Source organism: Staurois parvus, unplaced genomic scaffold (assembly GCF_062004578.1).
Source record: "Staurois parvus isolate SC_StPar_1 unplaced genomic scaffold, SC_StPar_1.0 ptg002385l, whole genome shotgun sequence".
Classification (NCBI taxonomy): Eukaryota; Metazoa; Chordata; class Amphibia; order Anura; family Ranidae; genus Staurois; species Staurois parvus.
Genome location: NW_028320181.1, coordinates 170,216 through 195,984, shown reverse-complemented (window position 1 = coordinate 195,984; position 25,769 = coordinate 170,216). Strand labels below are relative to the sequence as shown.

General features: G+C 49.6%; 1 protein-coding gene across 1 annotated transcript; it reads left to right on the top strand.

Moving 5' to 3' along the window:
* Nucleotides 1–369: 369 nt before the first annotated feature.
* On the top strand, nucleotides 370–15,232 carry LOC149431144 (serine/threonine-protein kinase haspin-like; the record flags this gene model as incomplete). The annotated part of the gene is made up of 8 exons (XM_089665871.1): nucleotides 370–533; nucleotides 7,318–7,380; nucleotides 10,240–10,331; nucleotides 10,697–10,776; nucleotides 10,860–10,948; nucleotides 11,023–11,165; nucleotides 12,650–12,752; nucleotides 13,511–15,232. Coding segments are annotated over 8 exons (942 nt in total), but the record flags the coding sequence as incomplete, so codon positions are not given.
* Between the last annotated feature and the right edge of the window lie 10,537 nt (nucleotides 15,233–25,769).

The following is a 25,769-nucleotide window of genomic DNA, read 5'->3' as shown; positions in this document are numbered from 1 at the left end:
CGTAGTCATGTTACCCTGGTAATGTGACCCTGGTAATGTGACCCTGGTCATGTGACCCTAGTAATGTGACCGTGGTAATGTTACCCTAGCAATGTGACCGTAGTCATGTGACCCTAGTAATGTGACCGTAGTCATGTGACCGTAGTCATGTGACCGTAGTCATGTGACCCTAGTAACATTGTACTACTATGGGGGGGGGGAATCAGGATTTATTTTACTTTGTAGGGGAAATCGAGATCCTTTCTCCCGCAGTGTGGAGCTGTCAGGAATGAGTTGGGTTTTGGCTGGTTTTGGAATGAAAAGAAAGAATGATTCCCAGCACATCGGTGAGCCAGAAAGATGGGAATTGTTTATAATGAGCTATTATAGGACCAGAACTGCTCATCTGGGGGGGGGGGGTCAGCCTTTCCTCGGGGGGGGTGTGACTCTCTTGGTTTCTTCCTGCAGATCATACCCATCGAGGGCTCCCAGAAGGTTAATGGAGAACCTCAGAAAAGCTTTGCAGAAATCCTTCCAGAAATCATCATCTCAAAGTAAGTGAAAAGCTTGGGAGCCGCCCCCTCTGAGGGGTCGCCTACATGACCTCTGAGGGGGGGGGTCGCCTACATGACCTCTGAGGGAGGGGGGGGTCGCCTACATGACCTCTGTCCTATGAATGGCTCAGGGTCCGCCCCCTCTGAGGGGTCACCTACACGAGTGGCTGGGGGTCACCTACGTGAGTGGCTCAGGGTCCGCCCCCTCTGCGGGGTCACCTACGTGAGTGGCTCGGGGTCTGCTTCCTCTGCGGGGTCACCTACGTGAGTGGCTCGGGGTCCACCCGCTCTGCGGAGTCACCTACGTGAGTGGCTCGGGGTCTGCTTCCTCTGCGGGGTCACCTATGTGAGTGGCTCGGGGTCTGCTTCCTCTGCGGGGTCACCTACGTGAGTGGCGCGGGGTCACCTACATGTGTGTGGTATGTCCCCACGTTTCCCGTCCTATGAATGTTCGATCCCGTGCATCCTGGAACGTGACGTTGTATGTCGGCACAATATCCATACAGAAGATGAATACTAAAAGTAGACAGAAATTGTGGAATGCTGAACCCAACCTTTGACTGCCAATGGCTTACTTCTGGGGTGGGCAACTGTGGCCCTTCAGCTGTTGGTGAACTACAAGTCCCATGAGGCATTGCAAAACTGACAGTTACAAGCATGACTCCCAAAGGCAGAGGCATGATGGGATTTGTAGTTCACCAACAGCTGTAGGGCCACAGTTGCCCACCCCTGGCTTACTTCATAGACCAAAGGTGTACCTGCTGTAGGTGCCCAGAGACGTATGTAGAATATCGTGGCAATCAGAGGGTAAAGCAAGTTCGCTTGAGGAGATGTGCATCTACATATTGTCCTGTCCGCCCCGGCCTTCTCCGCCCCGCCCTTCTCCCGCCCCGCCCTTTTCCTGTCTGAGGATGGTGAAGGAGAAGATCCATGGACATGTGGGAGTGAATCAACAGTCCTGACCACTTCTGGGTCCTGAGAAGATCTCCAGCTGCAGTATATAATCGGGACATCAGGGGGGCGCGTTTTACCACGTAATGTAGAACATCCTCTGCCCGCCCCATCCTTGTCCATGGATCTTCTCCTTCACCATCCTCAGACAAGGATGGGGCGGGCAGAGGATGTTCTACATTCCGTGGTAAAACGCGCCCCCTGATGTCCCGATTATATACTGCAGCTGCAGATCTTCTCAGGACCCAGAAGTGGTCAGGACTGTTGATTCATTCCCACATGTCCATGGATCTTCTCCTTCACCATCCTCAGATATGTGGGAGTGAATCAACAGTCCTGACCACTTCTGGGTCCTGAGATCTCCAGCTGCAGTATGTAATGGGGACATCGGGGGGCGCGCTTTGCCATGGACTGTAGAACATCCTCTGCCCGCCCCGTCCTTCTCCTGGTCTGAGGATGGCGAAGATCCATGGACATGTGGGAGTGAATCAACAGTCCTGACCACTTCTGGGTCCTGAGATCTCCAGCTGCAGTATGTAATGGGGACATCAGGGGGCGTGCTTTACCATGGACTGTAGAACATCCTCTGCCCACCCCGTCCTTCTCCTGGTCTGAGGATGGTGAAGGAGGAGATCCATGGACATGTGGGAGTGAATCAACAGTCCTGACCACTTCTGGGTCCTGAGATCTCCAGGTGCAGTATGTAATGGGGACATCGGGGGGCGCGCTTTGCCATGGACTGTAGAACATCCTCTGCCCGCCCCCGTCCTTCTCCTGGTCTGAGGATGGTGAAGATCCATGGACATGTGGGAGTGAATCAACAGTCCTGACCACTTCTGGGTCCTGAGATCTCCAGCTGCAGTATGTAATGGGGACATCGGGGGGCGCGCTTTGCCATGGACTGTAGAACATCCTCTGCCCGCCCCGTCCTTCTCCGCCCCGTCCTTCTCCTGGTCTGAGGATGGTGAAGATCCATGGACATGTGGGAGTGAATCAAACAGTCCTGACCACTTCTGGGTCCTGAGATCTCCAGCTGCAGTATGTAATGGGGACATCAGGGGGCGTGCTTTGCCATGGAATGTAGAACATCCTCTACCCGCCCCGTCCTTCTCCGCCCCGTCCTTCTCCTGGTCTGAGGATGGTGAAGGAGGAGATCCATGGACATGTGGGAGTGAATCAACAGTCCTGACCACTTCTGGGTCCTGAGATCTCCAGCTGCAGTATGTAATGTGGACATCGGGGGGCGGGCTTTGCCACGGAATGTAGATCATCTTCTGCTTTCAGCTCAGTCTGACATTCTGCCATTTCACCGCCTTGATGAATGGGGATTGTGTGGCCCCAAAACACACTGGTTGTCTTTTCTCCTTGCTTCTTGTGAACAACAATAAAGATTTTGAACTTTGAAGTATTTTTCCATTGACCTATCACACTTGGATTGCTCGGCTCAGGTGAGCGCCCACTGCTGGGGGATCCAGCAATGTCCACAAAGGGGGGATATTTCTGTGTTCTTTGGCAGCCCCGTCATGGAACCCGTCATGGCCGTGAGGCTAATCTGTCAAACTTGAAGTGGCAATAAACCTGAAATCAAACATTGCAGATCACCAATTCCTAGATGTGACGGCTGCATTCGTTTTCTTTCCTTTATGTTCACCTGTGATCCAGCCAGTATGTCAACAGAACAAGCTCTCCTGCAAATGTATCAGAAGGTTGAGACAAACCATTTCCCACTGATGGGTGCTTACAATGATCAGCTTTTGATGTCAAACCTTTATCCCAACAAACTGAAGCCAGCTCACTTCTATTCCATTACAGCATACAGTACCTGACCATACAGTGTGAGCTGGAGGTTGGCTTCAGTGTGTTAGTGAATGTAAATCTGCCAATCCATCTAGCCCCCCACCCTTCCCTGGACTGGCAATGCTGCTGTTCAAGGGTGCCCCCTGTGCTCCTCCATCCAGAGTGGGGGCACTCTAATACAGGAGGAGTTACTGGCCAGATCACCAGGTGAAAACAGGGAGAGAAGACTAAATTAAAGAAAACTAATGCAGCCGCCAGATCTAATGATCAGTAAGATGGACTAGAAGACATCTCTGCTTTGAGTTGACTGTATTGAAGGCCAGGAGCCCCGAGCTCCATCCTATGGCGTTTGAGCCTGCAGCCTCGATTTCCTGTGTAGTAAATGTCCTGGATATTCCCCCTCCATATCCCGGACGAGTCTCCTGCTGGAAAGATGCGGAGGGCTCGGGGTAGAGTGTTCGCTGCTTCTCTTGGATTTTCTCTTGAATTCCATGTGATGCTTCTTCTCGTTCTGAAGATACTTTTTGGAAAAGAAAATCTGCTTAATAAAAACCTTCCTGATTATAAAAGTGTGTTTGGGCTGCGCAACAAGTGTGCAAAAAGGGCCGGCATCTCCTTGGAGCTGCTTTGGACACTCATCCAAAGTATGTACCTACCTCATCCAAAGTGTGTACCTACCTCTTCCATAAGCGTCTACCCATCTCATCCATAAGAGTCTACTTACCTCATAAAGTGTGTACCTACCTCATCCAAAGTATGTACCTACCTCATCCAAAGCTTCTACCTCCCTCTTCCATAAACATCTACCCATCTCATCCATATCAGTCTACTTACCTCATCCAAAGCTTCTACCTTCCTCATCCATAAGCGTCTACCCATCTCATCCATAAGCGTCTACCCATCTCATCCATAAGCGTCTACCCATCTCATCCATATGAGTCTGCCCATCTCATCCATAAGTGTCTACTTACCTCATCAAAAGTGTGTATTCTCCTCAGTCTGAGAATGTTCACCCCCATCGGAGTTCCTTTTCCTTACTCCCAAGCCTCAGACGCCAATCCCAGGCCAAGCACTCCGTTGCACTGCAAGCCCCCTGACTGACTAAACCCTCTTCTGCCTGGAAGATGAAAGGCTGCCCTTATCTTCCAAAGTGGGGTGTCTGTAAGTCTTTGCAGATATCTGGACGGCCAGCATCTCCGATGCCTGGGTGCCGGAGGTAGTTTCCAGGGGCTACAAGCTAGAATTCCACTCTCAACCCTCTCCTTGATGCTCCTGTGGCTGAAAGATTCTAGGGGTTCTAATCCAACCTGTTCAGTACCCCAAACCGGGTCAGCTGCCCTATCTTGTATCTCAAGTCCCTAAAAGTCTTCATTCAGGACCAAATGTTTTGCTTGTAATTCACCAGGTCTGCCGTAGCCACCCTTCATTGAGGAGACTTTCTAGACATCAAGGATGCATGCTTGCATCTGTCCCCATTATAGCCGTAAGTCACAGTTCCTGCATTTTGCATTGGGTCCCCAACACTCATTTCTCCTAGCCCCTGCATCACAAATGTTCACCAAGGTACTAGCCCCTGTGCTCCCCTTTTTTCTACGTTCTCAAGCTGGACATTTTATTCTCCAGGAAATATTTCCGATTGTCCGCTCCCAGACTTGGAATCCTAAAGTCCAGTTTCATGTGAAATCTAGTTTTTCCCATCCCTCCCTCTAACCCATCCTGCCAGGAGTCTCCCAGCTCTTCTACATGAAATGTCTAGAACTGATGGTAGCTTCTTTTGAGGCCATTTGCCCAGTTCCTCTGCAGATCCCTTCAATTTAAAATTCTGTCACCGTGAGACAAGTTTGTTCAGTCTGTGGACAATCCAATTGACCACACACCGAAAACCATGTTGTGCCTGGCTTGGTGGCCCTGAAATCCAGCACTGGAGTTGGGAAAGTCTTTCCTGGACACCTTGTCAGTGTAGAGGAATTGGACACGAAAAGAATCTCATCCCACTGATTAACATTCCAAAGCTTCTAGTGATTGGTTGTCCCTGCATTGCTGGACATTCCACCTGGAGGGTCATCTGATCAGGATTCGGTTGGACAGTGGTACTGCAGTGGTGTATATCAGCCACGAGAGAGGAGCTATTATAATCCCAGGCAAGGACAATTGGCAAGCCAGTTATCTCCGTCATCAGCACCTGGACCCAGGGAAATGATCCCTACAACCAGAGGTGTTCCTGGACCTGTGGCAGATGGAGGACGTCAGATGTGGATGCGAGCAATGTATGACACCTACAGGTGTAGATAATTAGTGGACTTCAACAGCTGACAGCACTTGGAAGTTGGAGGAATGATTCTACTTAAAGTACCTGTGTCACAGATGGGGGAGGCTAGATCTCCTGTTCTGTATGTTCAAAAGGACTGGACAGGTTTGGTTCCAGGTACAGGGATCTTCTAGTGAAAGCGGTGAATGCTTTGGAGGCTCCATGGGGTTGGATCACTCTGACCTATGACTTCTCTTTTTGAAGCTACTTTTCAGAATTGAGATGGAAGTCATTTCAATGATCCTCATTGCTCCAGACTGTCCCAGGTGGATGTGGTCTGCTGACCTGGTATGAATCTTGGAGGACACTCCATGGGCTCTACAAGATCATCAGGTTCCTTTGTCTCAAGGACCGATTTACCATTCTGCTTTGGTCGCTGGCTGTAATAGCATGGCTGATGCAGGCCATACACGGGTCGAATTCCAAACTAATTTTCTTTAGAAAATCAGAAATTTCATGCGTTTTATAAGCTGATGGCGCCACCATTGATTTCTAATCCACGCCTTTAATTTCACCTCATGTTGCTACAGAAAAGCATTTTTGTGGCCAAGAATTTTCTTTTCTTTCCAGGTCACAGCTCATTTCTTTTTCAATGACATTTCTCACATGATTCTCGCATCATTGATTAGAAATTCATTTTGTTTTTCAAAAAATTTCCAGCATGCCCGACCACTCGAATTTGATGGTCATTCGAAAATTGGCCGTTGCTGTGGTCCACTAATGGTGCGAAATTTGAACGAAAATTCTTAGGAAAGAATATTGAAAGGAAATTCTTTCGGAATTCGACCCGTGTATAGCCGGCTTTAATTCTAGCGTTTCAGCATCCGACATCTGTTTTCCTGATAGGAGAAGCTGCCACTTGGTCTTCTGTAATTTTACCAGGTGAGTGTGGAAGCCTCCTATGATTCCAGCTTTGGGTGTAGGGTCTGAAAGAGGTCTCTGGAGTTGCATTTGGTCCCCAGGTCTCTGTGGGTTTTGGGGTTTTTTTTCTCTTTGGCTTGTTGGTTTGTTTTCTATTGCCCGCCCTTCAGTTTGACTGTTTTTCAACATCCCTAAGTCGAAGGACTTGAGGTTTCCCTCAATGGACGAGAAAGAGAACTGGAATTTTGTAGGCATGCACTGATACCGTTTTTTTATCATCGAGTACCGATACTTGTGCTCAAGTACTCGCAGATACCAACACATTTTGCGGTATGATTTGAGCCCATACAAATTGAATGGCTCAAATCGCACCGTGCCCGCAGGGAAACCACATGTGATTGGCAGGAATCGCATCGTTCTTTGCAGTATGATTTGAGCCTGTTTATTTTGTATGACACCGCAGAGGTATCGGAGCATTAATACAAATGTTACTATCCGTACCGAGACTGACAACCCTGGACTTTCATAGTCACTGTAAAATCCATTCCGTAGAGTCCATTGAGGGACATGTAGGATATTACACAGGTCCCACCCCTTCTGTGTTTATGACCATACTCTTGGTACTGCTTTTGATACAAAACTGAAGCATTCTGGGAGTGGGGGGGGGGGTGTTATTAGAATGGCTTTCTCTGGCTATTCCCCCACACACATCCCTGGCTCTCGTGATAGAACCATGATAGTATAATTTCCAAGATCACTTTGGATCAATCGGGAGGAAGAGCACTTGTCCGATTATATTTGATGGCTGGTAACTATGGCCGGTAACTATGGTGGATCCTGAGCTCGGCTTTGTGTTTAACTCTGCAGAGAACTAAGCTTATTGAGTGGAGAGGAGAACAACCGGACCAGCGGATTTATAAAGCTTCACTCGTGAGTAATAACGATTGTCTGTCGTGTCTCTGTTCTACATACTGCTTCTGATATATGGCTCCAGTCCTAATAATTGGCCATTACTGGATTCCGATACTCCTGCTTTTCTAGATTAACTTCTTCTTTTTGTTCCCAATTACCCAACATATACCATTCTATTACTACTAATCCAGTGACCTGCCATGTTCCTCTTCAGCCGTTCCTAATCATCTTCTTTACACCATTCTTCTGCTGATCCCATTTACCTTCCATGTCCCTCTCCTCTTCTACCATTCCTGGTTACCTTCCATGTCCCTCTCCTCTTCTACCATTCCTGGTTACCTTCCAAGTCTCTCTCCTCTTCTACCATTCCTGGTTACCTTCCAAGTCCCTCTCCTCTTCTACCATTCCTGGTTACCTTCCATGTCTCTCTCCTCTTCTACCATTCCTGGTTACCTTCCATGTTCCTCTCCTCTTCTACCATTCCTGGTTACCTTCCATGTTCCTCTCCTCTTCTACCATTCCTGGTTACCTTCCATGTCCCTCTCCTCTTCCGCCTTTCCTGGCTACCTTCCATGTCCCTCTCCTCTTCTACCATTCCTGGCTACCTTCCATGTCCCTCTCCTCTTCTACCATTCCTGGCTACCTTCCATGTCCCTCTCCTCTTCTACCATTCCTGGCTACCTTCCATGTCCCTCTCCTCTTCCGCCTTTCCTGGCTACCTTCCATGTCCCTCTCCTCTTCCGCCTTTCCTGGCTACCTTCCATGTCCCTCTCCTCTTCCGCCTTTCCTGGCTACCTTCCATGTCCCTCTCCTCTTCCGCCTTTCCTGGCTACCTTCCATATCCCTCTCCTCTTCCGCCTTTCCTGGCTACCTTCCATGTCCCTCTCCTCTTCCGCCTTTCCTGGCTACCTTCCATGTCCCTCTCCTCTTCCGCCTTTCCTGGCTACCTTCCATGTCCCTCTCCTCTTCCGCCTTTCCTGGTTACCTTCCATGTCCCTCTCCTCTTCTACCATTCCTGGTTACCTTCCATGTCCCTCTCCTCTTCTACCATTCCTGGGTACCTTCCATGTCCCGCTCCTCTTCTACTGATCCCATTTACCTTCCATGTCCCTCTTCTCTTCTGCCATTCCTGGGTACCTTCCATGTCCCGCTCCTCTTCTACTGATCCCGTTTACCTTCCATGTCCCTCTTCTCTTCTGCCATTCCTGGGTACCTTCCATGTCCCGCTCCTCTTCTACTGATCCCGTTTACCTTCCATGTCCCTCTTCTCTTCTGCCATTCCTGGGTACCTTCCATGTCCCGCTCCTCTTCTACTGATCCCATTTACCTTCCATGTCCCTCACCTCTTCTACCATTCCTGGCTACCTTCCATGTCCCTCTCCTCTTCCGCCTTTCCTGGCTACCTTCCATGTTCCTCTCCTCTTCCGCCTTTCCTGGCTACCTTCCATGTCCCTCTCCTCTTCCGCCTTTCCTGGTTACCTTCCATGTCCCTCTCCTCTTCCGGCTTTCCTGGCTACATTCCTTGTCCTCTCCTCTTCTACCATTCCTGGTTACCTTCCATGTCTCTCTCCTCTTCTACCATTCCTGGTTACCTTTCATGTCCCTCTTCTGCCATTCCTGGTTACCTTCCATGTCCCTCTCCTCTTCTACCATTCCTGGTTACCTTCCAAGTCCCTCTCCTCTTCTAGCATTCCTGGTTACCTTCCATGCCCCTCTCCTCTTCTACCATTCCTGGTTACCTTCCATGTCCCTCTCCTCTTTTACCATTCCTGGTTACCTTCCATGTCCCTCTCCTCTTCTACCATTCCTGGTTACCTTCCATGTCCCGCTCCTCTTCTACCATTCCTGGTTACCTTCCATGTCCCTCTCCTCTTCTACCATTCCTGGTTACCTTTCAAGTCCCTCTCCTCTTCTACCATTCCTGGTTACCTTCCATGTCCCTCTCCTCTTCTACCATTCCTGGTTACCTTCCATGTCCCGCTCCTCTTCTACTGATCCCGTTTACCTTCCATGTCCCGCTCCTCTTCTACTGATCCCGTTTACCTTCCATGTCCCTCTCCTCTTCTACTGATCCCGTTTACCTTCCATGTCCCTCTCCTCTTCTGCCGTTCCTGGTTACCTTCCATGTCCCTCTCCTCTTCTGCCGTTCCTGGTTACCTTCCATGTCCCTCTCCTCTTCTGCCATTCCTGGTTACCTTCCATGTCCCTCTTCTCTTCTACCATTCCTGGTTACCTTCCATGCCCCTCTCCTCTTCTGCCATTCCTGGTTGCCTTCCATGCCCCAGCTCTTCTGCCGGTCCGGTTGCCTTCCATGCCCCAGCTCTTCTGCCGGTCCGGTTGCCTTCCATGCCCCAGCTCTTCTGCCGGTCCGGTTGCCTTCCATGCCCCAGCTCTTCTTCTGCCGGTCCGGTTGCCTTCCATGCCCCAGCTCTTCTTCTGCCGGTCCGGTTGCCTTCCATGCCCCAGCTCTTCTTCTGCCGGTCTGGTTGCCTTCCATGCCCCTGCTCTTCTTCTGCCGGTCCGGTTGCCTTCCATGACCCAGCTCTTCTTCTGCCGGTCCGGTTGCCTTCCATGCCCCAGCTCTTCTTCTGCCGGTCCGGTTGCCTTCCATGCCCCTGCTCTTCTTCTGCCGGTCCGGTTGCCTTCCATGACCCAGCTCTTCTTCTGCCGGCCCGGTTGCCTTTTATGCCCCAGCTCTTCTGCCGGCCCGGTTGCCTTTTATGCCCCTGCTCTTCTGCCGGCCCGGTTGCCTTCCATGCCCGGCTTCTCTTCTGCCATTCCTGACTACCTTTCACATGCTGCTCCTTATCCATTCTTTTTTTTGTTTGTGACACAACACATGCTTGTCTCCCAGCTTCTGTCCTATTCTTCTTGCAGGGCTTATTGTGTCAAGGGATCTTATCCTGCGGAGCTCCTTGCAGCCTGGGATGAATTTGCTGAGGAGAAAGGCACGGAGAATGAGCGTCCAGGTGAGAGGAGAGCAGATTTGTCCATGCTTTAGAGCAGTCCGGCTTTACACCTCTGTTTGCCCCCCAATATCACCCTCCTTAGTGGACAAAGGGGGGATGTTCAGAGCTCTTTTCAGTGAACACATGGGAAGGCCCCATACAAGCCTGTCAGAGGTAAGCGGGAACTGATTATAGTAGACTTCAGTCATACAGCTTACAGGTATCAACGTTCCATAGGGACCTCAGAAGATATGGGACTGGAGAGGTCTGCTATTTACACTTTAATATTCCATTATGAGATGGAGACCTCGCTCCATCCTCTGGAGGAATCCTTTCATTACACCAGTCGCAGTCTCTGATTGGCCCATGTGATTTTGTTCTGTCAGATTTGTTTGGTGAAGAGCAACTTTTCATGATTTTGGAGTTCGAGTTTGGTGGGGATGACCTGGAGCGAATGTGTTTAAAGGTGAGTGAACTTTACTTCTCATGGGGGGCCTGAGAATTCTAACACCAAAACTGATAGAAAATATTAACATTCCCCTCCCCCAGCTCCCCTCTGTGTCGGCCTCCCGCAGCATTCTTCACCAGGTGACCGCGGCGTTGGCAGTGGCTGAAGAAGAACTGCGATTTGAACACCGGTAAGCGTGCCACCAGCATGGGAAGGGACTTGTTCCTTGCAGACATTGGTAATATATCCACGTTTCCTCCACAGGGATTTACACTGGGGGAATCTCCTAATCGAGACGTGTTCGGCCCGGACGCTCTCAGCCTCTCTACAGGGCAAGATCTTCCACATCCCCAGTGCTGGAGTGCAGGTGAAAATCATCGACTACACACTCTCTCGGCTTGATAAAGGTGAGACTAGCCCTCCACCTAAAATAAATGCTCGGTGAAACCTTGTTTTACCTGTCCCCCAAGGTGATCTGTCAGACCTAGCCCCTCCCCCACTGTTCCCTTGAAGGCCTGCTTCCTATGAATGTATTGCGAGACCTTGTACCCCCACCCTTTGATTTCACTGGAATACATTGCATTCTTCTCCCCCGGAGTGTCCCTGAAGACTTCCCTCCTCTGCAGGGTCCCGGGGGAGACCTGGCACCCCCCCCCCCCCCTTCCTCTGCAGGGTCCTGGCACCTCGAAAATGTTCCTCCCCCAAAGTATTCCGGGGGAGACCTGGCACCCCCCCTTCCTCCGCAGGTTCCCGGGGGAGACCTGGCACCCCCCCTTCCTCCGCAGGTTCCCGGGGGAGACCTGGCACCACCCCTTCCTCTGCAGGGTCCTGGGGGAGACCTGGCACCACCCCTTTCTCTGCAGGGTCCTGGGGGAGACCTGGCACCACCCCTTTCTCTGCAGGGTCCTGGGGGAGACCTGGCACCACCCCTTTCTCTGCAGGATCCTGGGGGGACCTGGCACTCCCCCTTCCACTAGAGTGTCCACAGAAGACTTTTCTCCCCCAGAGTATCCCAGGAGATGTGGCACCCCCCCACCTCCTCTGCAGGTTCCTGAGGGCACCTCGCACTCCCCCTTCCACTAGAGTGTCCCCAGAAGACTTTCCTCCCCCAGAGTATCCCGGGAGACCTGGCATCCTCCCCTTCCTCTGCAGGGTCCTGGCACCTCCCTTCCTCTGCAGGGTCTTGGGACCTCCCTTCCTCTGCAGGGTCTTGGGACCTCCCTTCCTCTGCAGGGTCCTGGGGGACCTGGCACCCCCCCTTCCACTAGTGTCCCCAGAAAATTTTCCTCCCCCAGAGTATCCCGGGGGAGACCTGGCACCCCCCCTTCCTCCGCAGGGTACCGGGGGAGATCTGGCACCCCCCTTCCTCCGTAGGATCCTGAGGGGACCTGGCACTCCCCCTTCCACTAGAGTGTCCACAGAAGACTTTCCTCCCCCAGAGTATCCCGGGAGACCTGGCACCCTCCCTTCCACTAGTGTCCCAAGAAAATGTTCCTCCCCCCAGAGTATCCCGGGGGAGACCTGGCACCCCCCCTTCCTCCGCAGGGTCCCGGGGGAGACCTGGCTCCCCCCTTCCTCCGCAAGGTCCTGGGGGAGATCTGGCACCACCCCTTCCTCTGCAGGATCCTGAGGGTACCTGGCACTCCCCCTTCCACTAAAGTGTCCCCAGAAGACTTTCATCCCCCAGAGTATCCCGGGAGACCTGGCACCCCCTTCCCCGGGGAGTCTCTCACCACCTCTTTCCCCCAGATTGTCCCAGAAGACTTCCCTCCCACAGAATGTCCCAGGAGACCTGGTACCCCACTTTCCCCCGAGTCTCGCTCCTAATTTCTCTTTTCTCCTCCTACATCCCAGTTTGTCTTGTAGAAATTAATTTTAATATCTTTTTCAGATGGACTAACTGTGTTCTGTGATTTGTCTGCGGATGAGGACCTGTTCCTGGGGAAGGGGGATCTACAGTTTGATGTATATCGGAGGATGCGAGAGGAGAACCAGTAAGCTTTATTCAAAGAGTTATTCCACGTCTGCAAAGGGACATTACCAACCTCTCCTTAGGGTTAGGGGTGATTCCTGAGCTTCATGACCCCCTTTCCTTGTCTATGTGACTAGATCTTTATAGCTGTAGAGGTGGTCAGGGGGCCATAGCATGCAGATGAAAGATTGGTGGAAACGGTCAAGGCATTGCCAAAGGTCATAGAGCGTGGCGGTAGAGTTGCCTGGAGCCTGTGGAGAGTGACTTCATTACTTTACCAGGTCCTGGGAATTGTTGCTGTAGAGTTGGCATTTGGGTCACTGCCAAAGGAAAGGTAGGTAGTGGCTGTAGTGTTACTGCGGCCTGTAGAGAGGGATTATCCATCCTTTTCTGAGTGGATGGGTCATTGCTGTGAACTGCAGAGAGAGATTATGGGGTGCTGAGGTCTGTAGAGAATTTGTCAGTTGGCCTGGATAGTGAAGAGTAGGGCAGCCAGGGAGGGTTTGGGGGTTTGCCTCACACTGGGGGGGCCTGTATTATGTAGTCTTAGGATCACATGTGTAACTGCTGACTGCTCCCAGTGGCTGAAGGTCGATGTTTGTACCTTTTTAAGGGTGCAGACAGCAGCTGTAGGTTGCTTGGGCTATATACTGCAGCTGCAGGGTTTCCAGGGACAGTTCCTTTTTTTATGCTTCAAACCCATTTTTCTAAAGTCATTAAAGTTCTTCCATGGACAGCAGCATTTCTCTCTAACCAATGCCGTGTGTTTGGCCTTTCCAGGAACAGCTGGTCTTTGTACAGACCTCACTCCAACGTTCTGTGGCTACATTACCTGTGTGACAAGCTGCTGAGTGAAGTTAGCTATGTGAGGAAGCCGGCGTCGGCATCTTACCAGAAGGAGCTGCGCAGGCTGCGTGACTTCAAAAGAGAAGTGCGTCAGTTCAACTCTGCCACCGACATTCTGCAGAGGAGCAAACTCTTCAACTGACTCTGCCACCGACATTCTGCAGAGGAGCAAACTCTTCAACTGACTCTGCCACCGACATTCTGTAGAGAAGACCCTTCATCTGACTCTACTGACATCCTGTAGAGGAGAAGACCCTTCATCTAACTTCTCCACCAGCGTCCTGAAGAGAAGACCCTTCACCTGACTCCACCACCGACATCCTGCAGAGGATACCCTTCACCTGACTCCACCACCGACATCCTGCAGAGGATACCCTTCACCTGACTCCACCACCGACATCCTGCAGAGGATACCCTTCACCTGACTCCACCACCGACATCCTGCAGAGGAGACCCTTCACCTGACTCCACCATCGGCATCCTGCAGAGAAGACCCTTCATTTGACTCCACCACCGACATCCTGCAGAGGAGACCCTTCACCTGACTCCACCACCGGCATCCTGCAGAGGATACCCTTCACCTGACTCCACCACCGGCATCCTGCAGAGGATACCCTTCACCTGACTCCACCACCGACATCCTGCAGAGGAGACCCTTCACCTGACTCCACCACCGGCATCCTGCAGAGGATACCCTTCACCTGACTCCACCACCGACATCCTGCAGAGGAGACCCTTCACCTGACTCCACCATCGGCATCCTGCAGAGGAGACCCTTCACCTGACTCCACCACCGACATCCTGCAGAGGAGACCCTTCACCTGACTCCACCACCGGCATCCTGCAGAGGATACCCTTCACCTGACTCCACCATCGGCATCCTGCAGAGAAGACCCTTCATTTGACTCCACCACCGACATCCTGCAGAGGAGACCCTTCACCTGACTCCACCACCGGCATCCTGCAGAGGAGACCCTTCACCTGACTCCACCACCGGCATCCTGCAGAGGATACCCTTCACCTGACTCCACCATCGGCATCCTGCAGAGAAGACCCTTCACCTGACTCCACCATCGGCATCCTGCAGAGAAGACCCTTCATTTGACTCCACCACCGACATCCTGCAGAGGAGACCCTTCACCTGACTCCACCACCGGCATCCTGCAGAGGAGACTCTTCACCTGACTCCTCCACTGACATTCAGAAGAGAAGACCCTTCATTTGACTCCACGACCGACATCCTGCAGAGACCCTTCACCTGACTCCACCACCGACATTTGGCAGAGAAGTATCTGACCACCAGTAGCCTCAATGAGAGGGAGGCTCTGCAGATGCAGGTTTGCCATGTGTGATATTCTGCAGCTGCCTGAAGAGTATCTAATGCACACTCTTTGTACCCGCTGCAGCCCACACGATGGGACTAGACACAGCGCCGTGGAGGCGTGGGAACAGCGAATATTACAAGCGAGCTGCTGATTTTAGATGTAAAGACAAATACCAGAATTTCAAAAAACAAACCAAAAACCTGATTTAAACTTTACAGAAGAATCCGTTTTATATGATTTTATAGATGGGGTTTTGATTATTAAGATTTTATTATCTCTTTAATAGATATAAGAACCCTAAATATAAATAAAGAGATATCTTATTATTGTATATGTTCTATTTCCTTCTATGAGTTAGGGAAGGACTCCGCAGAGAAGTGCGGGAAGGTGAGCCGTGTCATCGAGGTGCCACCACGCTGCAACCTCTCAATACATCCAGTCATAGGACTGTGAGATCCACCACAACATGGATTTCAGGTCTGGAAATCGGCAAACCATTTCTGATGAATTTATTCATGGAGGGTGCGTGGGTTACAGATGGCTACCCAGGCAGAGCTGATCTTCAGAGGGTTACAGGTAGAGTTCCCAGCTGGGACAAAGGGGCCCATAGTAATGGGGGATCAAACATAACTTGATAACATTCAATAAAGTGTTAACGTTTCTATAATGGGGCGATAACACCAAGCTCAGAGCAATAGGACAGCAAGGGTGGGGGCCATCTTGTCCAATATCAGGGCTATCAGTAGAGATGCCAGGCCAGGGAATATAAAGGAATGGGTGGAGGTACCAGACCTAGGGTAATAGGATGAATGGAGGCATGAGGCCCAGGAAAATGGAAGGATGAGTGACACAGGATGGGGAGAGTGGAATCGCCGTGGTCAGGATAGTAAAGGGATAGTTGGTGGTGCCAGGCCCAGGACAGCTGAGAAATGAGTGTACACACCAGGCCTGGTATGATGGAGGGATTAATGGAGACACCAGGCCTGAGCTAATGGGAGGGAGACCCCAGGCCTGGCATAATGAGGGGGAAAGGGAGACCCCAGGCCTGGCATAATGGAGGCAAAGGGAGACCCCAGGCCTGGCATAATGGATGCAGAGGGAGACCCCAGGCCTGGCATAATGGAGGCAGAGGGAGACCCCAGGCCTGGCATAATGGAGGCAGAGGGAGACCCCAGGCCTGGCATAATGGAGGCAGAGGGAGACCCCAGGCCTGGCATAATGGAGGCAGAGGGAGACCCCAGGCCTGGCATAATGGAGGCAGAGGGAGACCCCAGGCCTGGCATAATGGAGGCAGAGGGAGACCCCAGGCCTGGCATAATGGAGGCAGAGGGAGACCCCAGGCCTGGCATAATGGAGGCAGAGGGAGACCCCAGGCCTGGCATAATGGAGGCAGAGGGAGACCCCAGGCCTGACATAATGGAGGCAGAGGGAGACCCCAGGCCTGGCATAATGGAGGCAGAGGGAGACCCCAGGCCTGACATAATGGAGGCAGAGGGAGACCCCAGGCCTGGCATAATAGAGGTGAAAGGGAGGCCCCCAGCCTGGCATAATGGGGGGGAGTGGAGACCTCAGGCCTGGCATAATGGAGGCAAATGGGACCCCCCTGGCCTGGCATAATGGGAGGGGGAGACCCCCAGACATGGCGGAATGAACTGAGATATAATGTGTTGTGCTAAACCTTTACATATCTGTATCGCCAACACAGATTGGTTTATGATGATATCGGATCTCAGGAAGAGACCTTTTCACTTGTTTGCACATTTTAGATGACTTTTTTATGAAGACTTTTTAAATAGTGCATTTGCGACAGAAACAATTGAGTCCTGTCCGTGATCCTTTTATTATTTGCACTAACATACAATTTTGAGGACAAGCGTTCGGGGAGTGTCCCCTTCTTCAGGGTCCAAGCAGTACTGATACAAAGTTTTAGCAGAATGTTAGAAGATATGTGGGGATTGAGAAAAAAAAAAAAAAAGGCAGAAAGAAACGCAAGCCTAAGGTTAGCCTAGAGATGAGAACTGTTTTTTCATCATTTATACATGAATACGTGTTTGTTTTTTCTTTTTCACTCTCACCACAGATTGGTTTTAGAATAGATCCTCTGGATAGGGTTCGCTTTCAGTATCTACTAGAAGGGATATCTTCTTTCATTTATCTTGGCTTCATATTCGTCTGTCACTTGTGCACAACGGAACGATTTTCACATAAAATTCACAACGGAGAAATGAATGGAGACGCTTCTATGTTTTTACAGTTTTGGTTCATAAGAGAGATTACCGTAACAGCCTGATGGACCCTAATGTTGGCTGTAGACCTAAAATGTTGGATGGATGTGGCGACATTATCTCAATGCTGGATCCATAATGATTGAATGAAGGCCATTACTAGAGGCTCCTGCACTACAAAAGGAACTGCCACAGTCAGCCAGCAAGATCAAAATCAAGGCCGATCGATGGACTACCTCCGAGGAATCTGCTAGTCATCCAACATGTATGTTATCCTCAATACAATTTGTAATCTTTATAGATAACTTGAGGCCCCGCAGATGTACGGTCTCTCTGGTAGACTTCATTGGGGCCCACAGGCCTGCTATCCATGAAATAAGACTGGCTTACTGCCGTGTAACGTAAGGCCAAGGATTCTTCAGAGGGTTCGAAGGTTACTATGGAGGAATGGTGATGGCAGCTGCTGGTGCCCAGACAGAAACGGACCTCCACCTAGAATACTGATGGGGAGCTCTGTACGGGAGGAGCCCATTGGACACCAGCAGCTGCCATCACCATTCCTCTGTAGTAATACAATGTGCTCCTCCTGTACAGAGTGTCCAGACAGAAACGGACCTACACCTAGAATATTGATAGGGAGCTCTGCATGGGAGGAGCCCATTGTATTACTATGGAGGAATGATGATGGCAGCTGCTGGTGTCCAGACAGAAAGGGGCCTCCACCTAGAATATTGATAGGGAGCTCTGCATGGGAGGAGCCCATTGTATTACGATGGAGGAATGATGATACCAGCTGCTGGTGTCCAGACAGAAACGGGCCTCCACCTAGAATATTGATAGGGAGCTCTGCATGGGAGGAGCCCATTGTATTACTATGGAGGAATGATGATGGCAGCTGCTGGTGTCCAGACAGAAACGGACCTCCACCTAGAATATTGATAGGGAGCTCTGTATGGGAGGAGCCCATTGGACACCAGCAGCTGCCATCACCATTCCTCCATAGTAATACAATGGGTTCCTCCTGTACAGAGTGTCCAAACAGAAAGGGGCCTCCACCTAGAATATTGATAGGAGCTCTGTACGGGAGGAGTCCATTGTATTACTACGGAGGAATGGTGATACCAACTGCTGGTGTCCAGACAGAAATGGGCCTCCACCTAGAATATTGATAGGAGCTCTGTACGGGAGGAGTCCATTGTATTACTACGGAGGAATGGTGATACCAACTGCTGGTGTCCAGACAGAAATGGGCCTCCACCTAGAATATTGATAGGAAGCTCTTTACGGGAGTCCATTATATTTTGCTGATTCTGCAGATCACTAATGCACGGTTCCTGTTGTCAGCTGGTAAGTCCTCTAATCTCATAATGTGATAATGAATTCAGTAAAGTCATCTCACTTCAAACAACTCATCTCCTTGTGTCAGGGTGACGCTCACACCCCAAACAGGCGCGGCTGTTATTAGATTACAAACCGCAGGAGAATGGACCTTCTTCCCATCACCTCTCTGTGGAGGTGTCTCCAGACGCGGTCTGTGATCATTGGGCAGAAATGTGATGGAAATGGATTTCTTGATCAAAGTATCTGGAGGCCGCTTTGATGATGAAATGTAGAATAATTGTTAATCTTTTCTTGTCCTTGTGCAATGTGATGTCTTCTAGTTCTCTGATCCTTTGAACATTTGGCTGTGAATTCACTCCAGAAGAATCTCATTGCAGAAGAATGTCTTTGTAATAACTGGTGGCTTTCTGTGAAATAATTTACCAGAAAACTATTCCTCCAAAAAGTGGATGCAGTCACTAGTGGAGAGATGTCCCCAGCACACCAAGGATTCCGTAAGATGGGTCCAAAGCTTTATTTTGTGGTCACATGATAAATACCGTATTTTTTCACTCCATAAGATGCACTTTTTTTCCCCAAAAAATGGGAAAGTGTCTGTGTGTCTTATGGAGCAGCCAGGACTGTATTCCCACCGCTGCCATGTTAGAATACGAGGTTGGCCACTCGGGTCTACTGTGCAGAAGAATTTGCTCCTCAGTCCTACCTGTTCCTCGGTCCAGTGGCGTCCTGCTTCCATCGGCCGTCTTCTCCCTAGCGTCGGCATCTTCAGTGTGGGCACCTGGCTGATACAGCTTGCAGCATCCCAGCCGGGTGCCCACTGCGCATGCTCGAGAAGCACTGCGCTTTGTGAATGGTCTCGTGGGACTTGTCATGTGTCCCACAAGGCTACTTGGGGGGTGGAGGACAACTCCGCAGAAGTGGGAGCAGGTACCTGTCAAATTCGGGTGCCCCTCCTCCCCAAAGGTATGTTGTCAGTGGTCATCTGTACCGCGTCCGCGGTCTATGGTGTCGTCTCCTGTACCGCGTCCGCGGTCTCTGGTGTCGTCTCCTGTACCGCGTCCGCGGTCTCTGGTGTCGTCTCCTGTACCGCGTCCGCGGTCTCTGGTGTCGTCTCCTGTACCGCATCCGCGGTCTCTGGTGTCGTCTCCTGTACCGCGTCCGCGGTCTATGGTGTCGTCTTCTGTACCGTGTCTGCAGTCCATTGCTTCAGAATTTTTTTTTTTCTTGTTTTCCTTCTCTAAAATCTAGGTGCATCTCATGGTCAGGTGCATCTTATGGATCGAAAAATACGGTACACGGCAACATTTCGGAACCAAGCAAGGCGTGGCTCCAAAATGTTGCCCTGTGTTTATCATGTGCCCACAACATAAAGCCTTGGCCCCATTTTACAGAATCCGTGGTGTGCTGGTGACATTTCTCAACTTGGATTGGCTGTGTTTCCCAGCCTGTGGTCACTACAGCACCCAGCAATACCAAATGGTATTCCCAACCCAAACGTTCCTGCAAATGGCTGAGTATAAATCTCATTGGGACCGTCCATCTTGGTTGAATCCCACTAATTGGGAAAAGAGGAACGGTAATAGATGGTAAGATGTCTTGAGCCGATAAAAGGCTTTATCTAGACATAGTGGTCTTCCCACCAAAATATTTTTTGTATAATCTTTCCATGAAAACAAGTTGTAGAACGTATTTTATGTGTCAGTGTTGATCATGGTGGACCAACCAAAATCACCGTAAAGTACAGAAGGCTATATTAGGCCTTTATTCTGGTTAGCAACCCTTATGGAAGGTACTCTTGGGATCCCAGTATGAATCTATAGTAATATCAGGGCTAACCCAGATCAGGTAATCCCAAGAAATATAATAAATTGGGGGAGGTAGAATATAAACCCAATGTAATCAGTCATGGGGTATCCCCAGAAGGAGATCTTCCCTTCCCCCAAATAAAGGGGAGACCCAGCTCCTAGGAGAGCTCCTCTGGCCTAGAAATCTATCCCTCACTGGATGTGGCATGCCCGGAGGGAAGATGTGTAATATGAATATGTGGGATTCTTTCCTCTCTGATTACCTTCTCTATATACACTACTGGCCGTTTTGAGTCCGTAAAACCTCTTCTGAATGTCTGTAGAGTACAGAGCGACATAACCCAACATGGTAGTTTGTAAAAGCAGGTTGTGCCGTCCTAGTGGAGACCCTACTGTACACGGAGGCTTCTGTTGTGTTCTGAGGGGAAAATGGCTAAAGCACTTTCCCTAACTTCTTTCTATTCTATATCTGGCCTTTTTCTTACTTTCATGTCCCCATGGTTTCCATCACCATCTTTACTGTGGGATAGTGGAACTGCAGCAGGAACTTCCTTTCTGTGCTGCTTCCTGAGGCCACCATTTTTTGGGTCCAGTATATAGATTCTTTCCCCATCTTAACTCTGATAACTTCAAGAACCGCACAACAGGACAACGCTACTAAAAACTTTGGTAAGTACTGCAACAGCCTGCCAATGGGCCCCAAGGAGCTGAAAGGTTTCCCTTTTCTCTTGCTTAATCCCTTTCCTGCCACAAAGGCCCTGTTTTCCAGTGGGACTCAGAGGTACAACTTGCAGCCTTCTTTGGGACTGTTCCCAAATGTAACATGTTCAATGCCACAGTGCGGAGCAGTCGCTGTGCAAACACTAGATATGATATATATATGTTCTATATATCACACCTTCAGTAATTCTACAAAGTGGACATTGCTACTTGCCAATGTTAAACATAAGGTCCTCTGGACACCAGTGTGACCAGTAATGCTCTTCACCTTGAGTGTAGCCGTGGCACTTTGGTTTGGTATGAACACCCCCTTATTGGCACTGCTTTTGCACATCCCCAAATGTACACTAAAAGACAAAATAATCTTTTTGTACTCCTCCTATCTGTCCTCGAATTACTCGAGAGGGAGAGAAGCAGCCTGCAGAGATATGATGGGAAAGAGGGAGCAACGGAGAGCCTACAACCGCTTCTATGTATTGGAAATGTTTGCTGGAATAGCAAGGCTCACTTACACACACCGGCCACTTTATTAGGTCCACCTGTTCAACTGCTTGGCAGCACAAATTGATAATCGACCAATCACATGGAAGCAACTCAATGCATTTAAGCATCTAGACGTGGTGAAGACGACTTGCTGAAGTTCAAACTGAGCATCAGAATGGGGAAGAAAGGGGATTGAAGTGACTTTGAATGTGGCATGGTTGTTGGTGCCAGACAGGCTGGTCTGAGTATTTAAAAAACTGCTGATCTGGGATTTTCACGCATAACCATCTCTAGGGTTTACAGAGAGTGGTCCGAAAAAGAGAAAATATCCAGTGAGCAGAAGTTGTGTGGAGGAAAATGCCTTGTTGGTGTCAGAGGAGAATGGGCAGACTGGTTAGAGATGACAGGCAACAGTAACTCCAATAACCACCCTTTACAACCAAGGTATGCAGAATACCATCTCTGAATGCACAACACGTCCAACCTTGAAGCAGATGGGCTACAGCAGCAGAAGACCACACCGGCTGCCACTCCTGTCTGCTAAGAACAGAAAACGGAGGCTACAATTCTCACAGGCAAACCAAAATTGGACAATAGAAGGTTGGAAAAACGTTGCCTGGTCTGATGAGTCTGGATTTCAGCTGCGACTTTCAGATGGTCGGGTCAGAATTTGGCGTAAATAACATGAAAGCATGGATCCATCCTGCCTTGTATCCACGGTTCAGGCTGGTGGTGTAATGGTGTGGTGGATCCATCCTCCCTTGTATCCACGGTTCAGGCTGGTGGTGGTGGTGTCATGGTGTGGTGGATCCATCCTGCCTTGTATCCACGGTTCAGGCTGGTGGTGGTGTCATGGTGTGGTGGATCCATCCTGCCTTGTATCCATGGTTCAGGCTGGTGGCGGTGGTGTCATGGTGTGGTGGATCCATCCTGCCTTGTATCAATGGTTCAGGCTGGTGGTGGTGGTGGTGTCATGGTGTGGTGGATCTATCCTGCCTTGTATCAACGGTTCAGGCTGGTGCTGGTGTCATGGTGTGGGGGATCTATCCTGCCTTGTATCAACTGTTCAGGCTGGTGGTGATGGTGTGGATCTATCCTGCCTTGTATCTATCCTGCCTTGTATCAACGGTTCAGGCTGGTGGCGGTGGTGTTCTAGTATGGGGGAGATTTTCTTTGCACACTTTGAGCTCCTTAGTACCAATTGAGCATTGGTTAAATGCCATGGCCCCCCTGAGTATTGTTGATGACCATGTCCATGCCTTCATGACTCCAGTGTCCCCATCTTCTGATGGCTCCTTCCAGCAGGGTAATGCTCCATGTCCCAAAGCTCAAATCATCTCACACTGGTTTCTGGAATATTACAATGAGATCACTGCATTCCAACAGCCTCCACAGTCCCCAGATCTCCATCCAACAGACCACCTTTGGGATGTGGTGGAACGGGAGATTCTCATCATGGATGTGCAGCCAACAGCATCTCACAGTTGCTGCAGATTTATCAATATGGTGCAAAATCTCTGAGGAATGTTTCCAACACCTTGTTGGATCTATGCCACGAAGAATGAAGGCAAAAGGAGGTCCAACCAGGGACGAGCAAGGTGGACCTAATAGAGTGGCCGGTGCGTGTATATTTCTTCTACACAGCAGCGTAGTGTGAGCTGTGAGAACAGGTCCATGTAAAGTGTTCAGTATAGGGGTCAGGGCCCAATTGTTTCATGAGGTGCTTGTAGTACAGATAATAGAATGTTCCTAATCATTTATTAAGGGAAACTGGGCAGAAGTCATTCTGATATGACTGGGTCATGCTGCTATCTACAGAAATATTGGACACTGACAGCCAAAATAAGTGTTTTCCAGCATAACATCTCCCATCATGCTTCAGTTTTTTGCTAGTGTTTTATGAGTATGGACGTCTGTTCTCCAAGAGAAGCAAAACCTTTTTGTTGGCTCTTTTATTCGTACAGTACAGGGCACAGGCTGAATATTCATAGTCCCTGCGTTGTGAGGGGAAGGCTTGTAATCTCAGGTTAATATTCAATATTTGGGAAGATTGAAGGCACCAGGTGAAGAGGGAGACTGGCTACTAGAGGGTTGGACACATGGACTATATATGTGGAGATGTTCTCTCCAGACTAGCACAACACTTCTCCTTAGATCTCTTTATCAAGTTGCTAGGCCTCGGACCTGAGTTGATTGCACTTAACTATCCTTCAGGTGACTGGAAATTAGCAAAGCTTTGCTGGACACACCCCCCTGGAAGCCTCCCATATAACCCTACCCTCTCCATGAGTCTTCAGTTTCTTGGTCGTGTCCGTAGGTCATGAACCTTTTCTATATGAAGAAATCACTCCTAGCTTAACTAGTTTAAAGTTTTACTTCAGTTTCTTCAACTCTTCACTGTTTGCTAATACAACAATAGGAGTGCATCCAGATTGTTGCGGCCTCTGTAAAACCTTGAGAGCTGAACCCGGGCCCTATGCCGGGTGGGGACAGCCTTGTAATGTTGATTTGGGACTGGATCCTATATATTCACTCACTTCAGCACTTGGTGCAACGTGTGTAGTAGGCCACAGGGTGCGATACAGTTCCAGGGTCATGGTCCATATCTATTGTACCCAGATGCTGAAGAGCCCTCCGGGAGTTTGCACACCGTGTTGGGAGAAGGCTGGACCCTATGAAGGCACCAGGGATGTGGACAATACTGTAGCCTCACTATTTACAGGCTTTCAAAATAGTATTTGCTCTGTGATAAAGTTATAAGGAAACCAAGTGTTGAGTGAAATTCGTTCCCTTGTTCAGTGTTAAAAGTATGAAACCTGGAGGTAAAATTCCACCATTCAGAGCTTAGTCTCAGATGCATAACAAGGTGCTACATCACACAACAGGTCGCACCGTTACCACAAATCTCACCTAGCTCCCTTTTTTAAGATATTGGGATGCCTTCTTTTGCATTCTTCAACCTCGAAGGTCTAATCTGCAACTGGCTATTGCTGCAAATTCTGTTTGCCAACTAATTGCACTAGGGCAATGATCAAACAGGATCTGGTCTTCTGGGATTGAACCTTGGCAGAGCACTTACAAACACTGCCCTTTGCCTTACTCTTGAATTTTTGATTCCTTCGAACAAGTCATGACATAGATGTCCAAAATGGCTTTCATTTCTGTCCTTATGTGCAGGTCTTATGACTAAGGGCCTGGACAGCTGAAGCGAATGTTGAATCACACACGTGCCCTTTGAAGAGGTTGTATTTTTGGTGAGGGACTTGACAAATTCATTAAATACGTCACAGGAGGAAAATTACTTCTTACATAATGTACCTAATAATAAATTACCTCCTTAAAAGGGAGTGCCATTGGTTTCCTCAGAATTCAGCTTCAAAACCAAGATTCAGTCCTACCTTTTGACACAAGACTTAGAACACTATCAAGTCCACACCAAAATCCTCTTCACAATGAAGAGGTGCCATAAGAGTGTGGGGGGGGGGGGAAGCATCTGTTTGTCTTTTTCTGGATCACAAATATCTTAGACCCGTGGGTTCATTGGGTAGTTAGAAAGGGCTACAAAATAGAGTTCAATACTCTGTCCCCCTTATTGGTTTCCTCTTTCATACCTACTGAAAGCTTCTCAAGGACATTCAAATTTTCACACCACCCTGAATCATCTCCCAGGGGGTGGTCATTCCAATTCTATTGGAGGACAGGTTCAGATTATTCTGGTGAAACCTGTTCACTGGGGCTTCACCTTCCAAAGTTTTGCATGAAATGCTGAGGGTTGGTTATTGCCTCTGTGAGACGAGGAATACTTAACATTAGTAGACATTCAAGATGTTTATCTACAGTACATATCCCCATTTCTCCACCTCACCTACGCTTTCGATGCTTCACAGTAGGAGACAAACGCTTCCAATTTGTTCCACTCCTATTTGGGTTATCCTCTACACCCAGAGTATTGACAAAGTCACTTGCACCTCTTCTTGTCCTCACCCTAGAAACAAAAAAATTAGTCCTAACCCTTTTAATAAAAGGACACTTACCTGCCCAAGGATCCAGTGCAATTCTCACCAGGCTGGTTCTTCGCGGCTCTTCAAGTCCCCGGTGCCGGCATCTTCAGTGTGAAAAGCTGGCTGTGACTCCTTGCAACTTCACACTGCGCATGTGCAAGCCGTGCTGTAGTTTGTAAATGGTCCCGCACCCTTCGGGGACCTATGACATGTCCCAAGAAGCTGCAGGGAGGGATGGGGGTGATCCGAGCTGAAGTGGGAATGAGTATGTGTCAAAACCAGGTACTCCATCC